We start from the raw sequence: 22,482 nt of genomic DNA, 5'->3' as shown, positions 1-22,482 counted from the left end.
GATACAGATGAGGGAACTGAGGCACGGAGAATAATAATAATAATGTTGATATTTGTTAAGCCCTTACTATGTGCCGAGCCCTGTTCTAAGCGCTGAGGCAGATACGGGGTAATCAGGTTGTCCCACGTGGGCCTCGCATTTTTTAATCCCCATTTTTACAGATGAGGGAACTGAGGCACAGAGAATAATAATAATAATAATGTTGGTATTTGTTAAGCCCTTACTATGTGCCGAGCCCTGTTCAGTAATATTAGCAGCAGTATTTATTGAGCACCAACTGAGATACACTGTACCAAATGTTTGGGAAATACTAAACAAGCAAGTGACACACGGCCTAGAGAGACATAAAAGATTTACTCACCTGAGGGTTTATTACCAGTGCTCTGTCCCCAGTAGATGCTCAATGAATACTATCGATGGATTGACTGGTTTCTTGATTGTAGATTACAACTCTTGTTTTTTTTCCTTTTATTGGTGTTTCTTAAGCACTTACTGTGTGTCAGACACTGTACTGAGCACTGAGACAGGTACAAGTTAATCAGTTTGAACTCAGTCTCTGTCCCTCATAGGAATCACAGCCTTTATCCCCATTTTACAAATTAAGTGACTTGCCCAAGCTCACCCAGCCCACAAATCGCAGAGCTGGGATTAGCAGTCAGGTCCCCTAGGCCTCGCAGTTTTTTAAAATTGAATATTAATGAAAACTAATGTTAATAAATAATAAAGTGCTTAATAGCACTTACTATGTTACTTTCTTTACTTTGCTGTGTTCTTCTCGCCCAAGCGTTTAGTACAGTGCTCCGCGCTCAGTAAATATGATTGGGCGATTAGGACGTGTCAAACAGCGTTCGAAGCGCTGGGGTAGGTACGAGTTAATTAGGTCAGACCCAGTTCCTCTCCTGCGTTGGGTTCATCGTCTAAGGGAGCAGGGATCGTGTCAACCGACTCGACTGTATTACGCTTTCCCAAGCGCTTCGTACAGTTCTTTGAACCCAGTAAGTGCTCGAGAAGCAGCGTGGCTCAGTGGAAAGAGCCCGGGTTTGGGAGTCAGGGGTCGTGGGTTCTAATGCTGACTCGGCCACTTGTCAGCTGTGTGACCTTGGGCAAGTCACTTAACTTCTCTGGGCCTCAGTGACCTCATCTGTAAAATGGGGATCAAGACTGTGAGCCCCACGTGGGACAACCTGATTTCCTTGTATCTACCCAGCGCTTAGAACAGTGCTTGGCACATAGTAAGCGCTTAACAAATGCCAACATTATTATAAATACCAATGATTGATTGTCTGACTAAACAAAGTGGGCAGTAGAAGCACAGTATACTCTTGGACCACTGGTTCCCAAATCCCTTGGACGGCCACCGACCAACCATCACCTGGTAGCCAAAGCTCCTACCAGCCTCGTCTGGCTTTCCATTGGAAACTCAGATGTAAATAACAATAATAATGATGATGGTTTTTATTAAGCTCCTACTACGTGCCAAGCGCTGTTCTAAGTAGTGGGGTAAATACGAGGTAATCAGCGTGTCCCACGCGGGGCTCACGGTCTTGATCCCCATTTTACAGATGAGGGAACTGAGGCACAGAGAAGTGAAGTGACTTGCCCAAGGTCACACAGAAGACAAGTGGCAGAATGGGTCTTTCCGTTTGAGCCTTCCCTGGCCCGACAACGGCCTCAGCTGGGTCCACCTGAAAAAGGCCTCTGTCCGAGGCTCCCAAAGCCACTTGCTTGTTTTCCCTCCATCAATAGCCCCGTCCCCGAGGATGGTCACAAGCCTCCCTCTGAACGGGGACAATTACTCGGCGAACTACCCTCCCTCCTCCTCTTGCAGCTGTTGCCACCCTCCCTAAACGGAGGGAGAGAGAGGCCGGGGAGAGGGGGGAGGGAGAAAAGGGGAAAGAGGGGGGAGAAAAGGATGGGAAAGGGAAGGATAGGGATCGGGAGGCGAGAGGAGAGAAGGGAAAGGAGGGGTAATGGCAGGGGGTGAGGATAGGAAGGGGCAAGGGGGAAAGGAGCAAACCTAAGGTCTTGCAAGAAACCATCAAAACTCCCTTCTCTTGATCCCTGTTTACAAGTGAAGTCTTTATGCATAGAAATACCAGCTGGACCAAGGAAGGATTCAGCAGAGAGGTGCCCCTGGGTTTCGCGTGGTGCCTCGTAGTGCTTAGCTCCAGTTGGGACATACCCACCCTCATTTCTGCAGTTCCTTTTATTTTACCAAGCCTGCATGCAGTTCCTTTTTTTTTTCTCCTGTCCCTCCCCACCACCGAAGCATCAGCCCCCTTCTCAGATCCGTCGGAGGGTGAAGAAACCACAGTCCGTGTGCTTGGGGCGGTGGGTAGGAGTAGATCCATCCCAGGTGCATGAGGGACACTCATCGTAGGGCCAAAGAGCTTCGGAATCCGCGATCTTTGCGCGTTCAGTTCATGATTCGATGAGTACACCCCGGTCCATCGCTATTGTTTCCCTTTTCCTCTCCTGCTCTCCTCCTCTAATAATGATTTTTGCCAGTCTCCCCACCGTTAAATTAAAGCTCCTTGAGGGCAGGGTATGTGAGGCTTGTGACTGTTTTACTCGCCTAAGTGTTTCGCCTAGTGCTTCGCCGTCAGCAGGTGCTCAGTCAGTACCATGGATTGATTGAGCGACTTTCTGAGGGCCAACGCCAGATTTCCTGGCACCTGAATATCTGCGGGGCCACCCCTTATCCCTTCGGCTGGCCACGGGCCTGACCCCTTCCCTGACCAAGCCCTCCTTCCTTCTTCTCCCACTCCCTTCTGCATTGGCCCGACTTGCTCCCTTTAATAACAATAATCTTGGTATTTGTTTAAGCGCTTACTCTGTGCCGAACGCTGTTCTAAGCAATGGGGTAGATACCAAGTAATCAGGCTGCCCCACGTGGGGCTTACGGTTTAGTCCCCATTTTACAGATGAGGGAACTGAGGCACAGAGAAGTTAAGTGACTTGCCCAAGGTCACACAGCTGACAAGTGGCGAAGCCGGGATTAGAACCCACGCCCTCTGACTCCCGAGCCCGGGCCCTTCCCGCCGAGCTACGCTGCTTTCATCCCCTCTCCCCAGCCCCCCAGGACTTGTGTCCATAACTGCAATTTTATTTATTTCTATTAATGTCTGTTTCCCCCTTTGGACCCTAAACTTGTTGTGGGCGGGGAATATGTCCGTTAGAATGTCTGCTCTGTGACCTTGGGCAAGTCGCTTCACTTCTCCGTGCCTCAGTTCCCTCGTCTGTGAAATGGGGATTAAGAGTGTGAGCCCTCTCGGGGGCTGGGGCCAACCCGAGTATCCTACATATTATCCTATCCATATTATCCTATCCAGCGCTTAGAACAGTGCTTGGCACATAGTGAACGCTTAACAAATACCATCATAATCATAAAAATTGAGATAATAGAAGTTGTAATAGTGAAGGTGGTTGAAGCATTAGTAATATTAGTAGTCTGTCCCTTTCACTGGGAAAGAGCCCGGGCTTGGGAGTCAGAGGTCATGGGTTCGAATCCCGGCTCCGCCCCTTGGCAGCTGTGTGACCTTGGGCAGGTCTCTTCACTTCTCTGGGCCTCAGTTACCTCATCTGTAAAATGGGGATGAAGACTGTGAGCCCCACCTGGGACAACCTGATCACCTTGTATCCCCCCCAGTGCTTAGAACAGTGCTTTGCGCATAGTAAGTGCTTAACAAATGCCTTTATAATTATCATTATTATTATTATTATTTCATTCATTTGTAAGACCCTTGAGGAGAGAGAAGCAGAGTGCCCGAGTAGGCGGCCCGGGGAGTGAGGAGGACCTGCGTTCTAGTCCCGGCTCAGCATCTGTCTGCCGTGTGACCTTGGGTAAGTCACTTAACTTCTCTGTGCCTCAGCTATCTCCGTTGTAAAATAGGGATTAAGACGGAGAGCCCCATGTGGGGCAGGGACTGTGTCCCACCCGGTTTGCTTGTATCCACCCCAGCGCTTAGTACAGTGCCTGGCGCCTAGTGCTAAGCGAACGTCACAGCTATTATTATTAGTAGTAGTAGTAGTACTAATAATGGTGTGCCTTAGGTGCTCGGGAGAGTATTCCAGAAGCAAAACACCCTTAAAAGTGATTGTGGCATTTGTTAGGTGCTTACTTTGTGCCAGGCGCTGCGGTAGAGTCTAGACTGTGAGCCCGTTGTGGGCAGGGATTGTCTCTGTTGCTGAATTGTACTTTCCCAGCGCTTAGTACAGTGCTCTGCACACAGTAGGCGCTCGACAAATCCGATTGAATGAAAATAATCAGATCAGACACAGTCTCCGTCAAACACGAGGCTCACAGTCCGAAGGGGAGCCAAAACAGGTATTCAGTCGCCATTTTACAGATGACGGATGGAGGCCCAGAGAAGTGAAACGTGCTGCCCATAGTTAGACAGCAGACAAGTGACAGAACCGGAGCAGAACCCTGGTCTCCGGATCCTCAGGTCCGTGTGTTTTCCACTAGGCCACGCTGCTTCTCCGCCCTCAGGGATCTTACGAAACAATGAGGAAGGCAGAAATGATTTACAGTGAACGGGAGCGGGAGGAAAAAGAGCTTTCAGCAGGACCTATTGGGTTGAAACAGATGAATAAGCCATTGAATGTTTAAATAAACGGATGTGAAGCGCTGAGGATAGGATTAAAATACATAACTGGTGAAGGCGGTGGGTGGATCGACGAGATTGTCGGGCGGGGGGGGTTGCGAATTAAGCCGGGAAGGCTTCCTGGAGGAGGTGGGGTTTCAGGAGGGCTGGGAAGCTGGGGCCTGGCAGATTCGGCGAGGGGGAAGAGCGATCGATCCAACTCAGTGACCTCAGGGAGGGAGTCGAGGATGGCGAAATTGGGGGACAGGAGAGGGGAGGCGGTCACAGCTTCCCACCAGGCCACCGAGTTAGCTCGTTGGCTTGGCATCCCTCCCGAAATATTTCTTCCTCTTCTCAGATGCTCCCTCAATTCGGGGCCCCCAGACGCAAAACACAGTTCTCGTCTCGTGTCGACATGGTTTATTTCCTCGGTTTTCCCGCCGTTGATTTTCCCGGGGGGAAGGGATCAAACCTTCTCCCTTCCCACCACACACACAGTATAAGCACGCCCACATCCTGTAAACTCTTGCACACAATATATACAGTATGCACCGTCGTCGTCGTCCCCTCGGGTGTCCTCCCCGTGCGCCCGGGAACCGATCCCCTGAGTCCGGAGCCACGGCACATACCCGACTGACCCTCGGAGGACACGGTTTTTACATCGGAACGAACGGATTGACCCAAACGGATCTTTCCTGGAACCTGAGGGGATGTCCAGTAGGCTATAAAGAGATCCGAAGCGGCGACAGCAGGCTAAGCGCTTGAGACTGGACGATGGAGATCGGCAGGAAGATTCTTTTCAGCTAAAGGCGGGGGACGCCAGCAGTCGCCCGGAACCCGAATCGGAACCGGTTTCGGGCCCGGCGACCGTCTTCCCGGGTGCCGTCCCGCTTTGGGCCGGCGTTCTCGAGCCCGCTGGACGGTGGGGAGGCGTAAGCGGGCGGGGAACGGGTTCTCCTCTCGGACTCGGGGCCTCGCTTGAGCTGTCGGTAAATACCATCGATCGATTGAGTCCGGCGATTAAGAGGTGGCTCAGGACAGGGGTCGGGGGCGTGTGCGGATTTTTGGAGAAAAAAACACCTCTCCGGAGCTGAGAGTTCTGACCGGCTACGGTACCGACCTCGGGCCAAAGAACAACCTGGGCTTGATGGGAAATGGCGGTCTTGGCCAGGAAGAGTCCATTTCATAAGGGGATAGATATATATTTCCCATGTATCTATCCATATGTGATGTAGGTATGCGTATATTTATATATATATATATATACAGCTACTCCTATGCACACGTACAGATAGGTACCTGGGACTGCTCGCCAAGGGGCACAACATTCCTTATCCGACGTTTCCCCGCTGTTTTTTTTTATTAGAATCATTTTTCAGAGGCCAACCGGCGAGGGGGAGGGTTTGATTTCGTTTTACAGACGAGAGGAATAGAGGCTGGGAGCTGGAAATCGATTTTCCCCCACAGGGATCGGGGGAGGATGGGGTCCGTCCGAGTTAGAGCTCGGGGCGGCCCGGCCTCCTCTCCCCGCACCTAGCGTGGTGTCGAGGACGATCTTCTTTCCCTCAGGATATCCCTTCTGAGGAGCGGGACTTAGCGGGGAGCGGGTTAGAGGACGTTTGGAGTCCAGTGGGCCCGAGCCAGACTCGTGGAAAGGTGGGAGGGGCTCAGCAGGGACAGTAAACTCGATACATTCACTGATGCTTCCAAACCAGCCTCGAACCTGTCTCCGCTCGCCCGGTGTTTGAGAAGCCGGCTGGCCAGCTCCGAATCGGGCCTGAGGGAAACCCGCCTCAGAAATTTGGACGCGATAAGAAGAGAAAGGAAACGGCCTCGGAGAACGGAGGAAGAGTCCCGGGGTCGGCCACGCCCGAGAGACAGCAGGTCATCTCCCGATTTGCTTTTACCACGTGTACGGAACCCGGTGGTGCTTCGGTGAATCACAAAGGTGACGACGATTTCGCGGCATCTGCCCCGGACGTGATACGGAAGGTCCGAGAAGTTCCGGACCAACTGCGTGGAGAAGCAGCGTGGCCTGGTAGATAGAGCCCGGGAGACAGAAGGACCTGGCTTCCAATCCTGCCTCCGCCACCCGGCAGCCGTGCGACCTCGCTTCCCGTCTCCGGGCCTCGGTTACCTCGCCTGTGAAATGGGGATTAATCCTGGGAGCCCCACGCGGGACGGGGTCTGCGTCCAACCCGATTATCTTGAATCTACCTCGGTGCTTAGCGTGGTGTCTGACGTACGGTAAGCATTTACCAAATAGGATAAAAAAAAGGTCCTGTGCTCTCATTTAAGGAGTCCAGCTTGGACCTGCCTGTCGCTTCGTCCACCTGCTCCCGCCTCCGGCCCCGCTGAGTCAAAAAACCTTTCCTTCCCGGTCTTTCCTGAGTGATCAGCCCCAGAACATTACAGATGGGAGGCAGCGAGAGGATAATGAGCCCTGGGGGAAATCGAGGCTGCTTGCTAGACCTTTGGCATGACTGAGATTCTGCGGCTGCTGCTGTTCCTCCTGCCTCGGGAGATATCTCCAGCAGCTTCAAGTATACAGAAGAGGTCTTCTTCACATCTGAGCCTCCTTCACTGTGGAGTCACCCTGGCAGCGGGAAGGAGAAAAGAAGCGATTAAGAAAAGTCCCGGACAGTAGCCTCCCACTCAGTGGACCGGTCGCGTGATAACTCAACAGTCTGGAAGAGTCTTCTTGCGTGATTTCCTCCCCTCCCCTCTTCCCAGTTTTTCCCAGGAATTCTATCCCATCAGACACCTCTGCTCTCACACGTCGATCTATTTGGTAGTTATCTCTTGGGGTTATTATTTAGACACTCGGTTTTGTCAGAAGGATTCTGTAGCTAGGACTGTGGTTAGGGAATCAATCGACCGGTGGTATTTAGTGAGCGCTTACCGGGTGAGGAGCACCGTACTGAGCGCTTGGGAGAGTTGGTGGACACGTTCTCCGACTACAGGGAGCTTACAGTCTAGAGGGATTAGGGGACATTCTTCCGGCTGTGAACCTATTTGGATATGGTGTCCCAAAGTGCTGGGAGGGGCACTTGAGGAGATACGGGGCATCGGAATGGGCGTGTACTACAGAGCGAGTTTTCTTTAATGTGGAGTTTTGCAAGCGCGCAACTCTCGCGCTAGAGAACTGGGCCCATCCCTCTTCCCACTCCCACTCTGAGACCCGTCGGTCAAGGAAGCAGCTTGGCCTAGCGACAAGAGCCTGGGCCTAGTAATCCGAGGACCCGGGTTCTAATCCTGCCTCTGCGCCGACCCCGCTGGTGACCTTTGGGCCACCCAGTCACCTTAACTTCTCTGGCCTCAGTTTCCTCATCGTGAAATGGAATTCAATACCTGTTCTCCCGCCTACTTAGACGGTGAGCCCTGTGTGGGACGGGGACTGTGTCCAACCTGAATCTTGATTCTACCCCAGTGCTTAGTACAGTGGTTGGAACATAGTAAGCGCTTAAAATTACCATAAAAAAAGAAAAAACTATGTCCACTTGTCTCCCCCATTGGAGCATAAGTTCCTCTAGGGCAGGGATCATTGCACTGCACTTCTACTGTGTGTTTTTAATAATAATTGTGGTATTTTTAAGCACTTACTATGTGCCAGGACTGTATTAAGCACTGGGGTAGGTACAAGATAGTGGGGTTGGACTCAGTCTCTGTCCCACAGAGGGCTCACGGTCTTAATCCCCCTTTTACAGACGAGATGACCGAGGCATAGAGAGACGATTTTCTTGCCCAAGTTCACACAGCAATCGTTGCGAACTTTCTCTCCTTCCGGCTCTTTCTCCTCATCCACCTCCTTAGCCCCCGGATTGGTTTTCCCTCTTGCCTCCCAGGCCCGTGTTCTTTCCATGTGGCCACGCGATAAATGCGTTTGTGGCCGATAATGTCCAAAAGCAGTTACTAAAGCTTTCCCTAGGGCTCCAATAATTCTGACTGCTCGAAGAACCCAGTAGGGCCTCAGAAGTGCTTTTTCCGTGGAGGAATTGGTCGGAATCCCGCGTAAAATCTGGACACAGCATGAAGTAGGGCCATCTTAATCCTTGGGTCACTTCATTACTGGGTAGTAATAATATTTATTAAGTGCTTACCGTGTGCAGAGCACTGTACTAAGCGCTGAGACAGAATACCCAGTCCCTATCCCTATTTGTGTCACAGTCCCAGACTGTCCCCAGCCTGACAGCCTTGTATCCACCCCAGCTCTTAGACTGTAAGCCCGTCTGTTGTATCGTTACCCTGTACTCTCCCAAGCGTCAGTACAGTGCTCTGCACACAGTAAGAGCTCAGTAGATGCGACTGACCGACGGACAGTGCCCGGCACATAGTACCTGCGTAACTGATACTCTTGAAAGAAATAAAGGCCGGGGAAGAGTCAGCCCGGTTTCCAACGGGAATCGGACGAACAGCTCACCTCTGTACTGCGGTGGCTCGGATCCGATCTCTCCTCCTCCGGCCCCTCGGCGCAATCCGAACCTGTTGCCGGGTCGGAAGGGTCAGGTCCGGACTGAGCGTTTCGCTTCGGCTTGGCTCCTTGGTTGCCGGGTCCCTCCGGGCCCCCATGCTCTGCCTCGGCCTCTTTCTCTCCTTCCGGCTCTTTCTCCCCGTCCACCTCCTCAGCCCCCGAGCGGTTTCCCTGACTCTTTCCCTCTTCCTCCCCGGCCAGGGGTCTCCCCTCCGGCACCCCCTCCTCGTCCCCTAGGCCGTCGGGCCTGGGGCTCCGCTCTCTCTCTCCGGAGGGGCTCCGGGCCTCCTCCGCCTCCCCGTCCCCTCTAGAGCTCGACGGCTTCTCCCGCTCCAACGTGGAGGCCTGGCGGGAACCGTCTCCTTCCTCCGCGGCTTGGTCGCGCTGTGCCTTCTTCGGCTGCCGCTCCTCCTCCTCCTTTCCCTTGTTATCCTGGCCGGCGGGCAGTGGCCCCGGCGGGGCCGAGGCCTTCTCCTCCCGGTCCTCTGCCCTGCCGGACCGCCTCCTCGAGAGCGGTTCTCCGCCCGACCCCTTCGTCCCCGTCGGCTCTCCGTCCGTCACCCCGTCGTCTCCGGGCGTGGGCGACCCTTGGGCTTTATCCTTGGCGGCGGACACCTCTTCGCTCTCCTCCTTGGCTCCGTTCTCCTGAGAGGGCTTGACCACCCCCAGATCGCCAAGGTCCCCCAGGTCGGACTGGGACTTCCGGAACCTCCGGGAGGGGGGCCGCCGCTTGATGGACCCCCGCGTCCGCACCTGGAGGAGGGAATCGATCAGTCGATCGGTCAGTGGGATTGGTTTAGCCCTTACTATGTGCGGAGCGCTGTACTAAGCACTTGGGAGAGGACGTAACAACGGAATTAGAAGGCACGTCCCCTGCCCGTAATGAGCTTACATTTTAGAAGGGGAGACAGACACTACGATGACTTGCTCCCTCTATTCAACCCCCCTCCCGACTCCACAGCACTTATATTCCTTCAGTTGTATTTACTGAGCGCTTACCGTGTGCAGAGCACCGTACTAAGCATTCGGAAAGTACAATTCGGCAATAAAAAGAGACAATCCCTGCCCACAACGGGCTTACAGTCTAGAAGCGGGGAGACAGACATGAGAACAAGTAAAGGGGCATCAAGATAAAACGGAATTACAGATATAAACATATCGAAATAAGCAAGCAGGCATTAATATAGAGAAATAGAATTATAGCTATGTACACATATACACAAGCGCTGTGGGGCGGGGAGGGGAGATAGGGCAAAGGGAGCGAGTCGGGGCGATGAGGAGGGAAGAGCTGAGGAAAAGGGGAGCTTAGTATCCGTCATTTATATATTTCTATTAATGTCCGCCTCCCCTATAGACTCTAAGCTCGTTGTGGGCAGGGAATGTATCTGTAATATTGTTATATTGCACTTTCTCAAGCACTTAGTACGTTTCTCTGCACGCAGTGGGCGCTCAGTAAATACGACTGCCCGACTGACTGCCTGTGAATACAGGGAAGCCCGCACGGAAGAGCGTTCGGGACCCCGGCAAGCCAGGCCGGATGCCAGGCCTGCTGGAGCCCCCTCCCACCGGCCTCACCAGTTTGGCTCTGGCCGGGAGGAGCCCAGGCCACAGCCTCACCTAAGTGGGAGGATGTCGGTCGATCCATCGATCAAATTAAATGGTATTTATTGAGCGCTTACCGTGTGCAGAACACTGTACTAAGCACTCGGGAGATTTCCTCATCTGTAAGACGGGGATTCAGTGCCCGTTCTCCTTCCTGCTTAAACCGTGAGCCCCGGGGGGGACAGGGACTGCATTTGGCCTAATTAACCTGTACCTACCCCAGTGCTTAGAAGGGTGTTTGACATACAGTAAGCACCTAACAGATGCCCCCCCGAAGAAAGGGGAGAGATAACAGGCCCGAAAACTATCACTTTGGGTGTTTTCAGCCCAGACTGGGAACTTTTGGGTCTAGTTACGGCGTTGGGAGGAGGGAGTCAGAAAGTCTGCCTCGTGGCGTTGGAGGTCATCGCTCCCCGACATCCCCACGCGGAGCCGTCGCCTGCCCCAGCCGCCCGTGGCCTAGTTCCCGGAATGTCCTGCTCCATCCTGACCCAGACTGGGAAAGCGGAGCGTTAACGCCCAAAACGAGGACCGTTGTAACGATGACCCAAGCGGGCCCGGAGGCATCTCTTGACGAAAGATGCAGGGGTGACGCCGGAGAGTTCACTGCCCTTGCGTCCCCTGGATCGACCAGCCCCTTTGACCCCATCTGGCCTTTAGGCTCGCACCGAGGTCAGCTCTGAAGTACGAGGCCTCCTACAGCAGGCTTTCATCTTCAGCTTTTGAAGTAACTCCATCCCGAGTTTCCGGGAAACGGCCAGGCCCCTCCCCGTCCCCACTTCCCTTCCCTTGGCACCACGTCGTGTTGGCAGAGGATTACATGACCCCGCCATTCTCTTGCATCTGGCTCGTGGGGGACAGGGTGCGGTGGGGATGGACAGCGGGGGTGATCCACACGTCGGGAGAGGGGGCGGAGGAGCCAAACCAGATGGAGATTACCCGGTTCCAAGAGCCTTCTCCCCTCCCCCAGGGACCCCGTCCTCTCGGGCTGGCCGGGGGCAGGGGGACCGGGACGGAGAGAGGGTTTGAACGGATCCCCCCCCATTCCCAAGATGAATCCCTCTTCCCTCGTTGGGTCTGCCGGAGGCCTCACCTTGTTGTAAGACGGGAGGTGGCTGCCCTCGGGGGGTTGGTCGAAGCTGACGGGCACCTCTTCTGCCTCGCCGGCTCGAGACCGCCCGCCCGGGCTGCTGGGAGTCGACGGGGGGCTGCTAAACGGGGACACGATGGCCTTCAGCCCAGGGCTCTTGGGGGAGGCTCCTGGCAGGAGAGCTGTGGGAGCAAAGGCTAGATTGGCCTGTGGAGCGGAGAGGAGACGATCGATTAATCGATCAATCCATCGTTCGTTGTTACATTGTACTCTCCCAATCGACAGGAGAGAATCAGGTTGGAACCAATCCAGGTCCCTTATGGGGTCTATAACCCCCATTTTACAGATGAGGAAACGGAGGCACAGGGACGTGAAATGACTTGCCTAAGGGCACGCAACAAACAAGGGGCGTAGCCGGGATTGGAACCCGCTTCCTCTGACTCCCAGGCCCCGGGCTCTTTCCATTAGTCCAAGCTGATTTTTTATTTGGGGGCCCGAAGGCTGTGGGGAACGGTTTGGAGAGGAGGGGTGCTTTTGGAGCCCAATATAACCTATCAGGTGAGGGTCGGAGGCCCGGTGTGAAAGGGGAGGCGGAAGGAAAGGAGGAGAAAGGAGACCTCTCCCCAAGAATACGAGCTTTCACGGAGTCAGGGAAGAATCGGGGAGGTCTTCAACGCCAGCGTGAGAAGTGTCGGGGGCCTCCCGGAAATAGCGCAGCTCTGGTGTCGGAGGATGGTACCGTGGCTTCGCGGCAAAAGCCCGGGCTTGGGAGTCGGAGGGTGTGGGTTCTAATCCCGCCTCCGCCACCCGTCTGCCGGGTGACTTTGGGCAAGTCACCTCAGTCACTCAGTTACCTCATCTGTAAAATGGGGATTAAAAGTGTGTATCCCGTATCTACCCCAGCGCTTAGAACAGCGCTTGGCACATTAGTAAGCGCCGGCAAGTAACATATAAATAAGTAACATATTACTGTAGTAAGTAATAAGTGAGAAACGAAGAATAAGTAATAAGTAACATAGTAACGAATACCATAACAGTAATTATTCTCCGGGCCTCGGTTTCCTCAACTCTAAAAGGGTATTTAAGAGCGTGAGCCCCGGGGGGACGGGGACGACGGGGGACTGTGTCCAACCTGATTAAATTTGCATCTACCCCTAGCGCTGAGAACGGTGTCTGGCACATAGTAAGCGCCTAACAGATATAAAAAGAAACCCCCCAAAGCCCGGGGGGAGAAGTACCGGCTCCGCTACCGGGTCCGTATCACGATGACCACATAGGGGAGCCCTTGTCCGAACTACGAGTTAGCAGTGGGACAGTTTTCGTGTGCGGTTTCTGTCAGCGCTTACTACGTGCCAGGCACTGTAGTGAGCGTCGGGGGTAGATCCAAACTAATCAGGTTGGACACGGTGCCTGTCCCACAGGGGGGTCTTACGGGCTTAAGCCCCAGACGAGGGAACCGAGACCCAGAGAAGTGCCCCAGGTCACACAGCTGACAAGTGGCGGAGGTGGGATCAGAACCCAGGCCCTCCGACCCCCAGGCCCGTGCTCTTTCCTCTAGGCCGCCGCGCGTCAGCAGATTCCGATTATGGCCGTTTCCAGAATCCCGAATTAATCCCAGGCAGCTTCGGTCGTGGCCAAACCTCAGTAGGGTCAGGGTAAAATGGGAAGCTGTGTTAATGACTCTTTCTCTGGAGGCCGGGAGCACTGACAAGTGAAGAATAGATGGAGCTCAGAGGAAGTTATGGCCTGAGAGTCAGAGGGCCTGGGTTCTGATCCTGCCTCCTCCGCTGGCCCGCTGTGGGACCTTGGATAAGTCACTTCACTTCTCTGTGCCACGGTTTCCTCATCTGTGAAATGAGAATTCACGGTCCCCCCTACTTAGACCGTGAGCCCCATGAGGGACGGGACTGTGACTGAGCTGATGATCTATTAATAGTAATGATGATGATGATGATGATGATGGTATTTGTTAAGCACAACTGTGTGCCAAGCGCTGCAATAGGCACTTGGGTAGATACAAGCTAAAAAGGGCCCACCTGGGGCTCTCATTGTAAGTAGGAAGGAGCACAGGTACTGAATCCTCATTTTGCAGGTGAGGGAACTGAGGCACAGAGAAATGAAGTGACTTGCCCAAGGTCGCCTAGCAGGTAGGTAACGGAGCCGGGATTAGAACTCAAGTCCTCTGACCCCCAGGCCCCCGATCCTTCCCCTAGGCCACGCTGCTTGTACCTACCCCATTGCTTAGTACAGTGCTTGGCACGCAATAGGCATTCAAGTAAGAATAAGCAGCGTGGCTTAGTGGAAAGAGCCCGGGCTTGGGAGTCAGAGGTCGTGAGTTCTAATCCCAGCTCTGCCATCTGTCAGCTGTGTGACTTTGGGCAAGTCATTTCGGTTCTCTGTGCCTCAGTTACCTCATCTGTAAAATGGGGATTAAGGCTGTGAGCCCCACGGGGGACAACCTGAAAACCTCATATCTATGCCAGCTCTTACAACAGTGCTTGGCACATAGTAAGCGCTTAACAAATGCCATCATAATAAGCGCTTGGTACAGTGCTCTGCGCACACTAAGCGCTCAATAAATACGATTGGATGAATTCTACTTAGAGAAGCAGCCTGGCCTGGTGGAAAGCCCTCCTGGGAAATCCAGGGAAAACGAAACAGGGAATCAGTCGGACGCCAGCACTTAACCTGCAGCTTTTCAATCATAGGGAGAGCTTTCACCTTGACCTTTGGGGGTGGCAGGCGTTGGCTGACGGTTTCTGAGGAGCAGACAGATCAAAAAACAAGGTAAGCGGGAGTTGGAGACGGGGGCCTGGCCGAAGCCGCGGACCAGAAGGAAGAAACGGAAGGAAAACGGGGGGGTTGACTTTCATCGCTTAAAAGCTAGGGACGCGAGAGAATCCGCCCCCCCCTTTTTCTCCCTTTCCGTTATCCAGTCACGGGGGATGCCACCGGGGTCTAGAATAGGAGAAGTCACTGAGAGTCACAAGGAGCTGGGTTCTAATCCCGGCTCTGCCTCTTGTCTGCTGGAATGATCTGGGGCAAGTCACTTCACTTCTCTTTTTTTATGGTTTTGGTTAAGTGCTTACGAGGTGCCGGGTACTGTATTAAGCAAGGGAAGCAGGTTGGACACAGTCCCCGTCCCACACGGGGCCCACACTCTTAATCCCCGTTTTACCGATGAGGTGGCTGAAGCACAGAGAAGTTAAGTGACTTTTCCGAGGTCACCCAAGAGGCAGGTCGACCTGGGACCAGAACCCAGGTCCTTCGGATTCCCAGGCCGGGGTTCTGTCTACCAGGCCACACTGCTTGGCTTATCATTATTATTATTATTATTTTTTAGCGGTATTTGTTAAGCACTTACTGTGTGCTAGGCACCGTTCATTCATTCGGTTGTATTTACTGAGGGCTTACTGCGTGCAAAGCACTGTACTAAGCGCTTGGGAGAGGATAATATAACAACAGACAGACACATTCCCTGGCCACAAAGAGCACACAGTCTAAAGACTGCTCTAAAATGCTAGGGTAGATATAAGCTAATTAGGTTGGGCACAGTCCCCTGCCCCCGATGGAGCTCACATTCTTAATCTCCAGTTTACAGATGAGGTAACTGAGGCACGGAGAAGTGAAGCGACTCGCCCGAGGTCCCACAGCCGACAAGTGGCGGAGCCGGGTTGAGAATCCAGGTCCTTCCGACTCCCAGGCCCGGGCTCCATCCAGTGGGCCACGCTGCTTCTCAGAAGGACCTGGGTTCTCATCCCGGCTCTGCCACCGGTCCGCTGTGTGACCTTGGACAAGTCACTTCAGTTCTCTGTGCCTCGGGGACCTCAGCTGGAAAACGGGGATGAAGACTGCGAGCCCCACGTGGACTGCGTCCAACCCGGTTAGCGTTTATCTACTTCGGCGCTGATTACAGTGCCTGACACATAGGAAGCACTTAATAAGTACCATAAAAAATTCCAGATCCATCCTGCTAGATTAATACAAACAGGTGAAGCTATTAATAGCTCTGCTCCCTGGGGTCCGAGAGAGAGGGAGAGAGAGACGCTTTATCGGGCCAGGAGCGGCGGCTATTTATATCCCGGGGCGCGGAAGACTCCGGCTTTCCCGGGTGATCCCCCGACCCATCCACACCGTGGATTTCTGGACATCCAGGTAGTTCTCTGACCAATCGTCACCCGGGGAGCGGCCCCCGTCCTCAGCCACTCCCAGATTTACCAATCGGTGGTATTCGTTTTTTATTTTTTAGTGGGATTTGTTAAGCGCTTACTCTGTGTCAGGCATTGTACTAAGCTCTGGGGTAGATACGAGCTAATTAGGTTGGACACGGACCCCGTCCCACATGGGGCTTACAGTCAACCCCCATTTTACAGACGAGGTAACTGAAGCACAGAGAAGTAAAGTGACTTGACCAAGGTCACACAGCAGAGCTATGTTAGGAGCGCTGTAATAAATGACCGGGAGGGTGTGATACAACAGAATTGGCAGACACGTCCCCTGCTCCTAACAAACTTGCAGTCTAGAGGGGGTGGAAAGGGCGAAGCTAGGAAAGGCAGGATGTGCTAGGACAGCTCACGGGCCTGGGAGTCGGAAGGCCCTGGGTTCTAATCGCGACTCGGCCACTCGTCTACGGTGGGACCTTGGGCAAAAATCACTTCACTTCTTCCGCAAAATGGGAATTGAGACCGTAAGCTCAATGTGGGATAGGGACTGTGTTCAACCTGACTAGCGCGCATCTACTCCAGCGTTTAGTACAGTTGCCTGGCTTGTAATAAGTGCTTGGAACAGTGATTGTCACACAGTAAGAGCTGGAGAAATACCATAAAAAAAAGGGAGGGGACAGGAGGGGGTCGGCAGAAGTCAGGGAAGGCACGGGTCACTGCCTTCCACCGCTTTCTCCCTAAATATAGAGTTTCTACTCGAGTTCCCCGTGGACCAATAGCTAATTCCTAGGTAGAGGTTTTATAACCGAAGAAAAGGTCGCAGAAGGGGCTCTCTGCTCCCGACTGCGGGTGCTGTCCGCTGACCTTCCCTGCCCACGCCATGGGCCGCACCACACCTCGGAAACTGATCTCGTTTTCCCCCTCGATCAAGCCTCGAGGGCCAAGGGAGATCCCTTTTCCAGAAGAAGGGAGCTGAGGGAAGCGAAGACCGTGATCCTTGGTGGCGGCGCCCTCCTGGTAGGTCCCCTCGCCCCAAGGGGAGGAAGGAGATCCAGGGCCGGGACACTCGCTTCCCCCTCACCCGGGGATGCTTACCTCCTCGCCATTTTGGCCGATCTCCACTTTGGGAGGAAACAGGGGGAGGGAGCAAGGTGGTTTTCTTCTCGTCGGTTTACCGGCTGACGGCTGGAGGGAAACAGACGGACCGACAGAAAGAGAGAGATAGAGAAGAGGAGGGAGGGAGGAGGGAGGAAATGGCAGTCAGGCCCCGGAGAGGAAGAGGAAGGCAGGGAAATCTCACACGGCGAGAGGGGGAGGATACGCGGACGGGGGCGACGAGGGCGTGAGGGGCAGGGAAGCCGGGGGACTCGGAAACGCCCGTGTGGCCCCGCTCACGGCAACCGCCCGTCCTAGTTGACGCCACCTCCTGGGTCACAGGTGGAGGGTGGACCGTTGAGCCTCTCGGGCGGCTGCCGCCGACGGGGTTTCCGGCTTCTCTCCAGCCCGCCCGCCGCCAGCTTTCTGACTCACCCCCTCATGGCGGCTCCCCGAATGGACCCAGCAGTCCCTTCTGAGGAGCCCCGAGCCCCCTGCCTGGCTCAGACGTTTCCCACGCAAAACGGGCTCCGGAGACAGGACCCCGGGCGGATGAGAGGGCCGTCACCCCGCTTTACAGATGGACCCGAGGGGCACAGATGAGTTAGCAGCCTTCACCGGGGTCACCTGGCGGATCACCCTCGTCGGGCCCAGATTAAAACCGGAGCTGGCGGTTTCCGCTCCAGAGCTCCCTGTCCTGTTCGGATACCCCCGGATCGCCTAAACACGGGGGTGTTGGGGTTCACGCGGCATAGCTCGTCCCAGGTCCGACACCGTGCACTCGCTCACGTGCGCACACGCGCGCGTGGGCAGACGGGTTCCTGTTTGCTCAGAGGTTGCCCATCCTCCTCCGCATCAACAGAAGCTCCTCACCATTGGCTTTAAAGGCCTCGATCCCTTTGTCCCTTCCCACCTCACCTCTCTACTCTCTTACTACAACGCAGCCTTCACATTTCACTCCTCTCCCACTAACCTTCTCACTGTACCCCAATCTCATCCATCTCTCTACTGACCTCTTGTCCCCGTCCTGCCTCTGGCCTGGAACATCTCCCTCCTCAAATCCTACAGACAGTGACCCTTCCCCCCCCTTCAAAGCCTTACTGAAGGCCCGTCTCCTCCAAGAGGCCTTCCCTGACTAAGCCCTCTTTCCTCTTCTCCCCCTCCCTTCTGCGTCACCCTGACCTGCTCCCTTTATTCATCCCCCCTCCCAGCCCCGCAACACATGACTATATCCACCATTTATGAATTTCTAATAATGTTCATCTCTCCCTCTAGACCGTAACCTCGTTGCCAGCGGGGAATCTGTTATATCGTCCTCTCCCAGGTGCTCCGTGCAGTGCTCGGCACACGGTAAGCACTCAACAAATACGGCCGATGGACCGACGGACCGACTCCCCGCTTGGTGAGCCAGGTCTACACTAGCCAGGACCTCTCCTCCCCCGACCCACCCGGACCCCTCGGGCCGTCTCCCGCCTGCTTCTGGGGTTGACCGCGCGAAGGATGGTGAAGCGTCTCCTTACCTCCTTGACGGAGGCGGCCGCCGCTTGCTCCCTGAACCTTCCGGCCAGCTGAGCCACGGACAGCGAGGCCGAACTGTCCACCCCGGCGTTCATCTCGGCCGCTCTCTCCTGGCAAACCGATCGGGAGAAAAAAAAAATGTAAGTGGAGATGCCGGCGGGGCCGGCAGTTAGCAGCGGGATTCTGGGAAGGATGGGATACCCTGGTTGTGCCGGGCATCACCCGGCTCTAAATCATGGCGTGTCTCTCTTAGACCGTAAGCTCCTCGAGGGCAGGGATCAGGTCTTCTATCTCATTTTACTTTCCCAGGTGCTTAGGTCGGTGCTCTGCACCGAATAGACCCTAAGCTCCTTAATGGGAGGGATAGCATCCGGCACTATTGGACTCTCCCAAGCGCTTCGTACAGTGCTCTGCGGACAGTAACTGCTCATTGTTATCGATTGATGCCATGAAACCTGTCCTTCCCGCTAACCCCCAGTAGCCGCTGAAAAGATATATCTATGGAGACAGAGAGAAAAAGAGAAGGAGAGGGAGAGTTGTCCTTTGAACTTGGAGTCGCTGTCTGAAATTCACTTATGGGTGCTTGTGTAATAGAAATGGCCAATATTCGTTCATTCAGTGGTATCTATTGAGCATTTACTGTGTGCAGAGCACTGTTCTACGTGCTTGGAAAGTACAGTTTGGCAACAAATAGAGACAATCTCTACCCAACAATAGGCTCACTGCCTCGAAAGGGCTCACAGTTTAGAAATACAGAATGGACCATCCTCTCTTCATATAAATAAGCAGTGAAAGATGTTCTGATCCAACTCAAAGAACCACAAGAAGCATCACAGCCTAATGGGAAGAGCACGGGCCTAGGAGTTAGAGGACCGGGGTTCTAATCCCGGCTCTGCCAAGGGCTTGCTGGGCGACCCCGGGCAAGTCGCTACATTTCTCTGGGCCTCAGTTCCCTCATCTGCAAAATGGCTTTCAATACCTGTTCTCCCTCCTACTTAGACTGTGAGTCCCAGCGTGGGATCTGACCCTCTTGTGTCTAAGATATTATCTAAGATAAGATTAAAAACAGTGCTTGGGAGAGTACTCCCCCTTGAGACTGTAAGCGCACTGTGGGCAGGGAATATGTCTGTTGCTGTTATATGATGTAATGATGGTATTTAAGTGCTTACTATGTGCCAAGCGCTGTTCCAAGCACTGCACCCCATACAGTGCCTCTGGACGGAGTAAGCGTCCAATAAATACAATTGAATGAATCGAATGAATGAATGAAAGTATCTACTCCAGTGCTTAGTGCATAGTGAGTGCTTAACAAATATTATTATTACTATTATTAAGAGGGGAATTATGTTGGCGGTCACTAAGGTGGTACCTGGAAAGGTTAGGACTCTTTGGAATGCTGCAGGTTATCATGATGGAAATTTCCAAAGGCATGAAGGGTGTGGGCAGGGTGAACACGACCTGGGAGTCAGAAGGACCTGGGTTCTAACCTGCTGTGTGACCTTGGGCAAGTCACTTCACTTCTCTGGGCCTCAGTGACCTCACCTGTAAAATGCAGATCGAGACTGGGAGCCCCGTGTGGGAAGGGACTGTGTCCAACCCGATTAACTTGTATCTACCCCAGCACTTAGCACAGTGCCTGGCACGTAGTAAGTGCTTAACAGATGCCATCATTGGAATTATTAATTATTATGAACAAATACCATTAAAAAAAGGACCGAGGGCCAGAGGATTGGTAGTCCGTTAAAAAGTCTTTCTCATCTTCATCCCTTTTTTCGCCCACACGGAAAATCCCCCAAGCTCCAGATCCTAAAGCAAATGAGATTTGCTTCCTTCCCGCGCCCCCAGTGGGGTTTAGCTTAATTCCTACAATCTCAGAGCTCGGAGGGACTTCTAGAGGTCATCTAGTCCAGCCCCCCGCCTTTGCCCTTGAACCATCCCGGGCAGACGAGAATCTAGTCTGTTTTAAAGACCTGCAGAGAGGTAAGTCCACAGCCTCTCTCGGTCATCCGCACTGGAGTTCCGCGGGCTTCCCATCCAGGAGGGCCCGCCTTAAGTCTGACCTCAATCCCTCACGTTGCCATCTCATCTGTTTCCTCTCGTTCAGGCCCAAATCGTCCTTTCGCGACACCCTCACCCCTTCCCCGCTCTTAGCCCGGAGATCTCCTCCTGTCTCTACACCCACAGAGAGACGCAGACGCACACGCTTTTCTCAATTCGGTCCTATCCAGACGACATCTGAAGGCCTCTGTCCCCTGCTCTGCCCTTAGAACTCGAGAAACCTTTAACTGCTCTAGGTCACGGAGTAGCAGACAGAGAAGGCTGAGAAGACCCAGAGGAACATGTGGCCCGAAGGCTGCGAGGGGGTGGAGGAAGGCAAGGGAGAGGAAGAGGAGGGCCAGAGAAAAGGGGAAGAGAGAGAGAGGTGAAATTCAAACCCGCTGGCTTGCCATTCTGCGACTCGAAATTGCGAATCCCCACTTGATTTCTCCGTCTCTCCCTGCCCCCTGTCCCTCCTCACCAAACACGGGGCAGCACGGGCCCAACGTGCAAATGACACTTTGAATCTTGCCGAGTAGTTTCCTCTTAATCGTTGGCATCGTCGCGCAGAGTAAACTGTGCGTGTGTGTGGGGGAGAGAGAGAGAGAGAGAGAGAGTGAGTTTGTGCGCGTGAGCCCGCGGGCTGGGGTCGGTGACATTTGTGACGTTTGTCCTTGAGGCACAGGAAGCCGTGAGCATACCGTTCTAAGATTAGCAACGAAGCCACCCAAGCCCTCGGGCGGAGGCTTAGCCTCCCTTTGCCAGCTGCAGCCTCCTCCGGTTTCACCACAGGAGAGTCGGTACATCAGCTGGTCCGGCCCTCTCCGGCGATGACACTCCACTGCTCTGGCACGGGGTCTCCCCCTCGCCCCCCAACCCACGTCTCGAACCGGGACACCCTCTCCGATCCCGGAGCCGGGCGCTCTCCGTCCTCGCCGACGTCCCATCCACACTTGGTGGCAAGCGGTAGCGCCAGTGATGATAATGACCGCGGTATTTGTTAAGCGCTTACTACGTGCCAGGCACTGAACTCTGTATAGGCCAGGCCGGGCTCGATACACTAGGCCACGTTACCTCTGCTGCTAGTAGGAGCAGCGTGGTTTAGTGGCCAGAGCCCGGGCTTGGGAGGCAGAGATCGTGAGTTCTAATCCCGCCACCCGTCAGGTGGGTGACTCTGGCCAAGTCACTTCACTTCTCTGTGCCTCGGTGACCTCCTCTGTAAAATGGGGATTAAGACCGTGAGGCCCACGGGGGACAACCTGATCACCTCGTAGTCGACCCCAGTGCTTAGAACGGTGCTCGGTGCGTAGTAGGCACTTAACAAATACTATCATTATTATTGTTACCGCTATTTTCAAATGGGACATCGAGCTGTGTGATGGGAGCTGAGGGCTCTAACGAGATTGCAGCCACTGTTCACGGAATAAAGCTGGCGGCATTCCGGGGAAAAGGGAGAGGGCGGGAGCAGATTCCCGGAAAGGGATTCCGCTCTCCCGATCCCCAGTTTTCTCAAATCCCAGTTCAATCCAGGCCTGCGCTTTTCTACCTCTCAGGAGGAAATCACCTTCTCTCGGTCGGCGCCGGAAACGTTCCCGCGTGGGATCCGACGACAGCGTCTCCGTCCGTCAGTCTTCCCCAATTTAGTCAGTCGATCAGTCGGTGGAATTTATCGAACGCTTACTGTGGGCAGATCACTGTACTAAGCACCTGGGAGAGTCCACTGTAACAGAGCCGGTAGAGAAGTTTCCCTCCCACGGGAGCTTCCGGTCTAGATGGGGAGACACGCTTTAAAATTATTTACGGATAATAATAATAACTGCGGTATTTGTTGAGCACTTACTATGTGCCCAGCATTGTTCTGAGCGCTGGGGGAGATACAAGTGAATCAGGTTACAAGTAATAGGAGGCAACAGGTATTGA

The 22,482-nt window shown here is 54.0% G+C and overlaps 1 protein-coding gene across 1 annotated transcript; it reads right to left on the bottom strand.

Annotated features, from left to right (window-relative positions):
* Positions 1 to 6,784: 6,784 nt before the first annotated feature.
* RCSD1 (RCSD domain containing 1) lies at positions 6,785 to 18,620 on the bottom strand. Its single transcript, XM_029080960.2, has 6 exons — positions 18,528 to 18,620; positions 17,008 to 17,083; positions 14,438 to 14,508; positions 11,753 to 11,956; positions 9,007 to 9,810; positions 6,785 to 7,182 (listed from the first exon to the last, which is right to left on the bottom strand). Exons 1-6 carry the CDS (start codon positions 18,618 to 18,620, stop codon positions 7,150 to 7,152), a joined length of 1,281 nt encoding a protein of 426 aa, XP_028936793.2. The 3' UTR covers positions 6,785 to 7,149.
* Positions 18,621 to 22,482: the final 3,862 nt, after the last annotated feature.

This window comes from Ornithorhynchus anatinus, chromosome 16 (genome assembly GCF_004115215.2).
Source record: "Ornithorhynchus anatinus isolate Pmale09 chromosome 16, mOrnAna1.pri.v4, whole genome shotgun sequence".
Classification (NCBI taxonomy): domain Eukaryota; kingdom Metazoa; phylum Chordata; class Mammalia; order Monotremata; family Ornithorhynchidae; genus Ornithorhynchus; species Ornithorhynchus anatinus.
This window is presented reverse-complemented; position numbering and strand designations above follow the sequence as displayed.

Coding starts and splice junctions, on each gene's coding strand:
- RCSD1 (XM_029080960.2), bottom strand. CDS start 18,620: ATGAACGCCGGGGTGGACAGTTCGGCCTCGCTGTCCGTGGCTCAGCTG. Junction 11,957..14,437: donor CTATGATTGAAAAGCTGCAG/GTTAAGTGCTGG, acceptor TCCGCTCCACAG/GCCAATCTAGCCTTTGCTCC. Junction 7,183..9,006: donor CGAGCCACCGCAGTACAGAG/GTGAGCTGTTCG, acceptor TCCCGCTGCCAG/GGTGACTCCACAGTGAAGGA.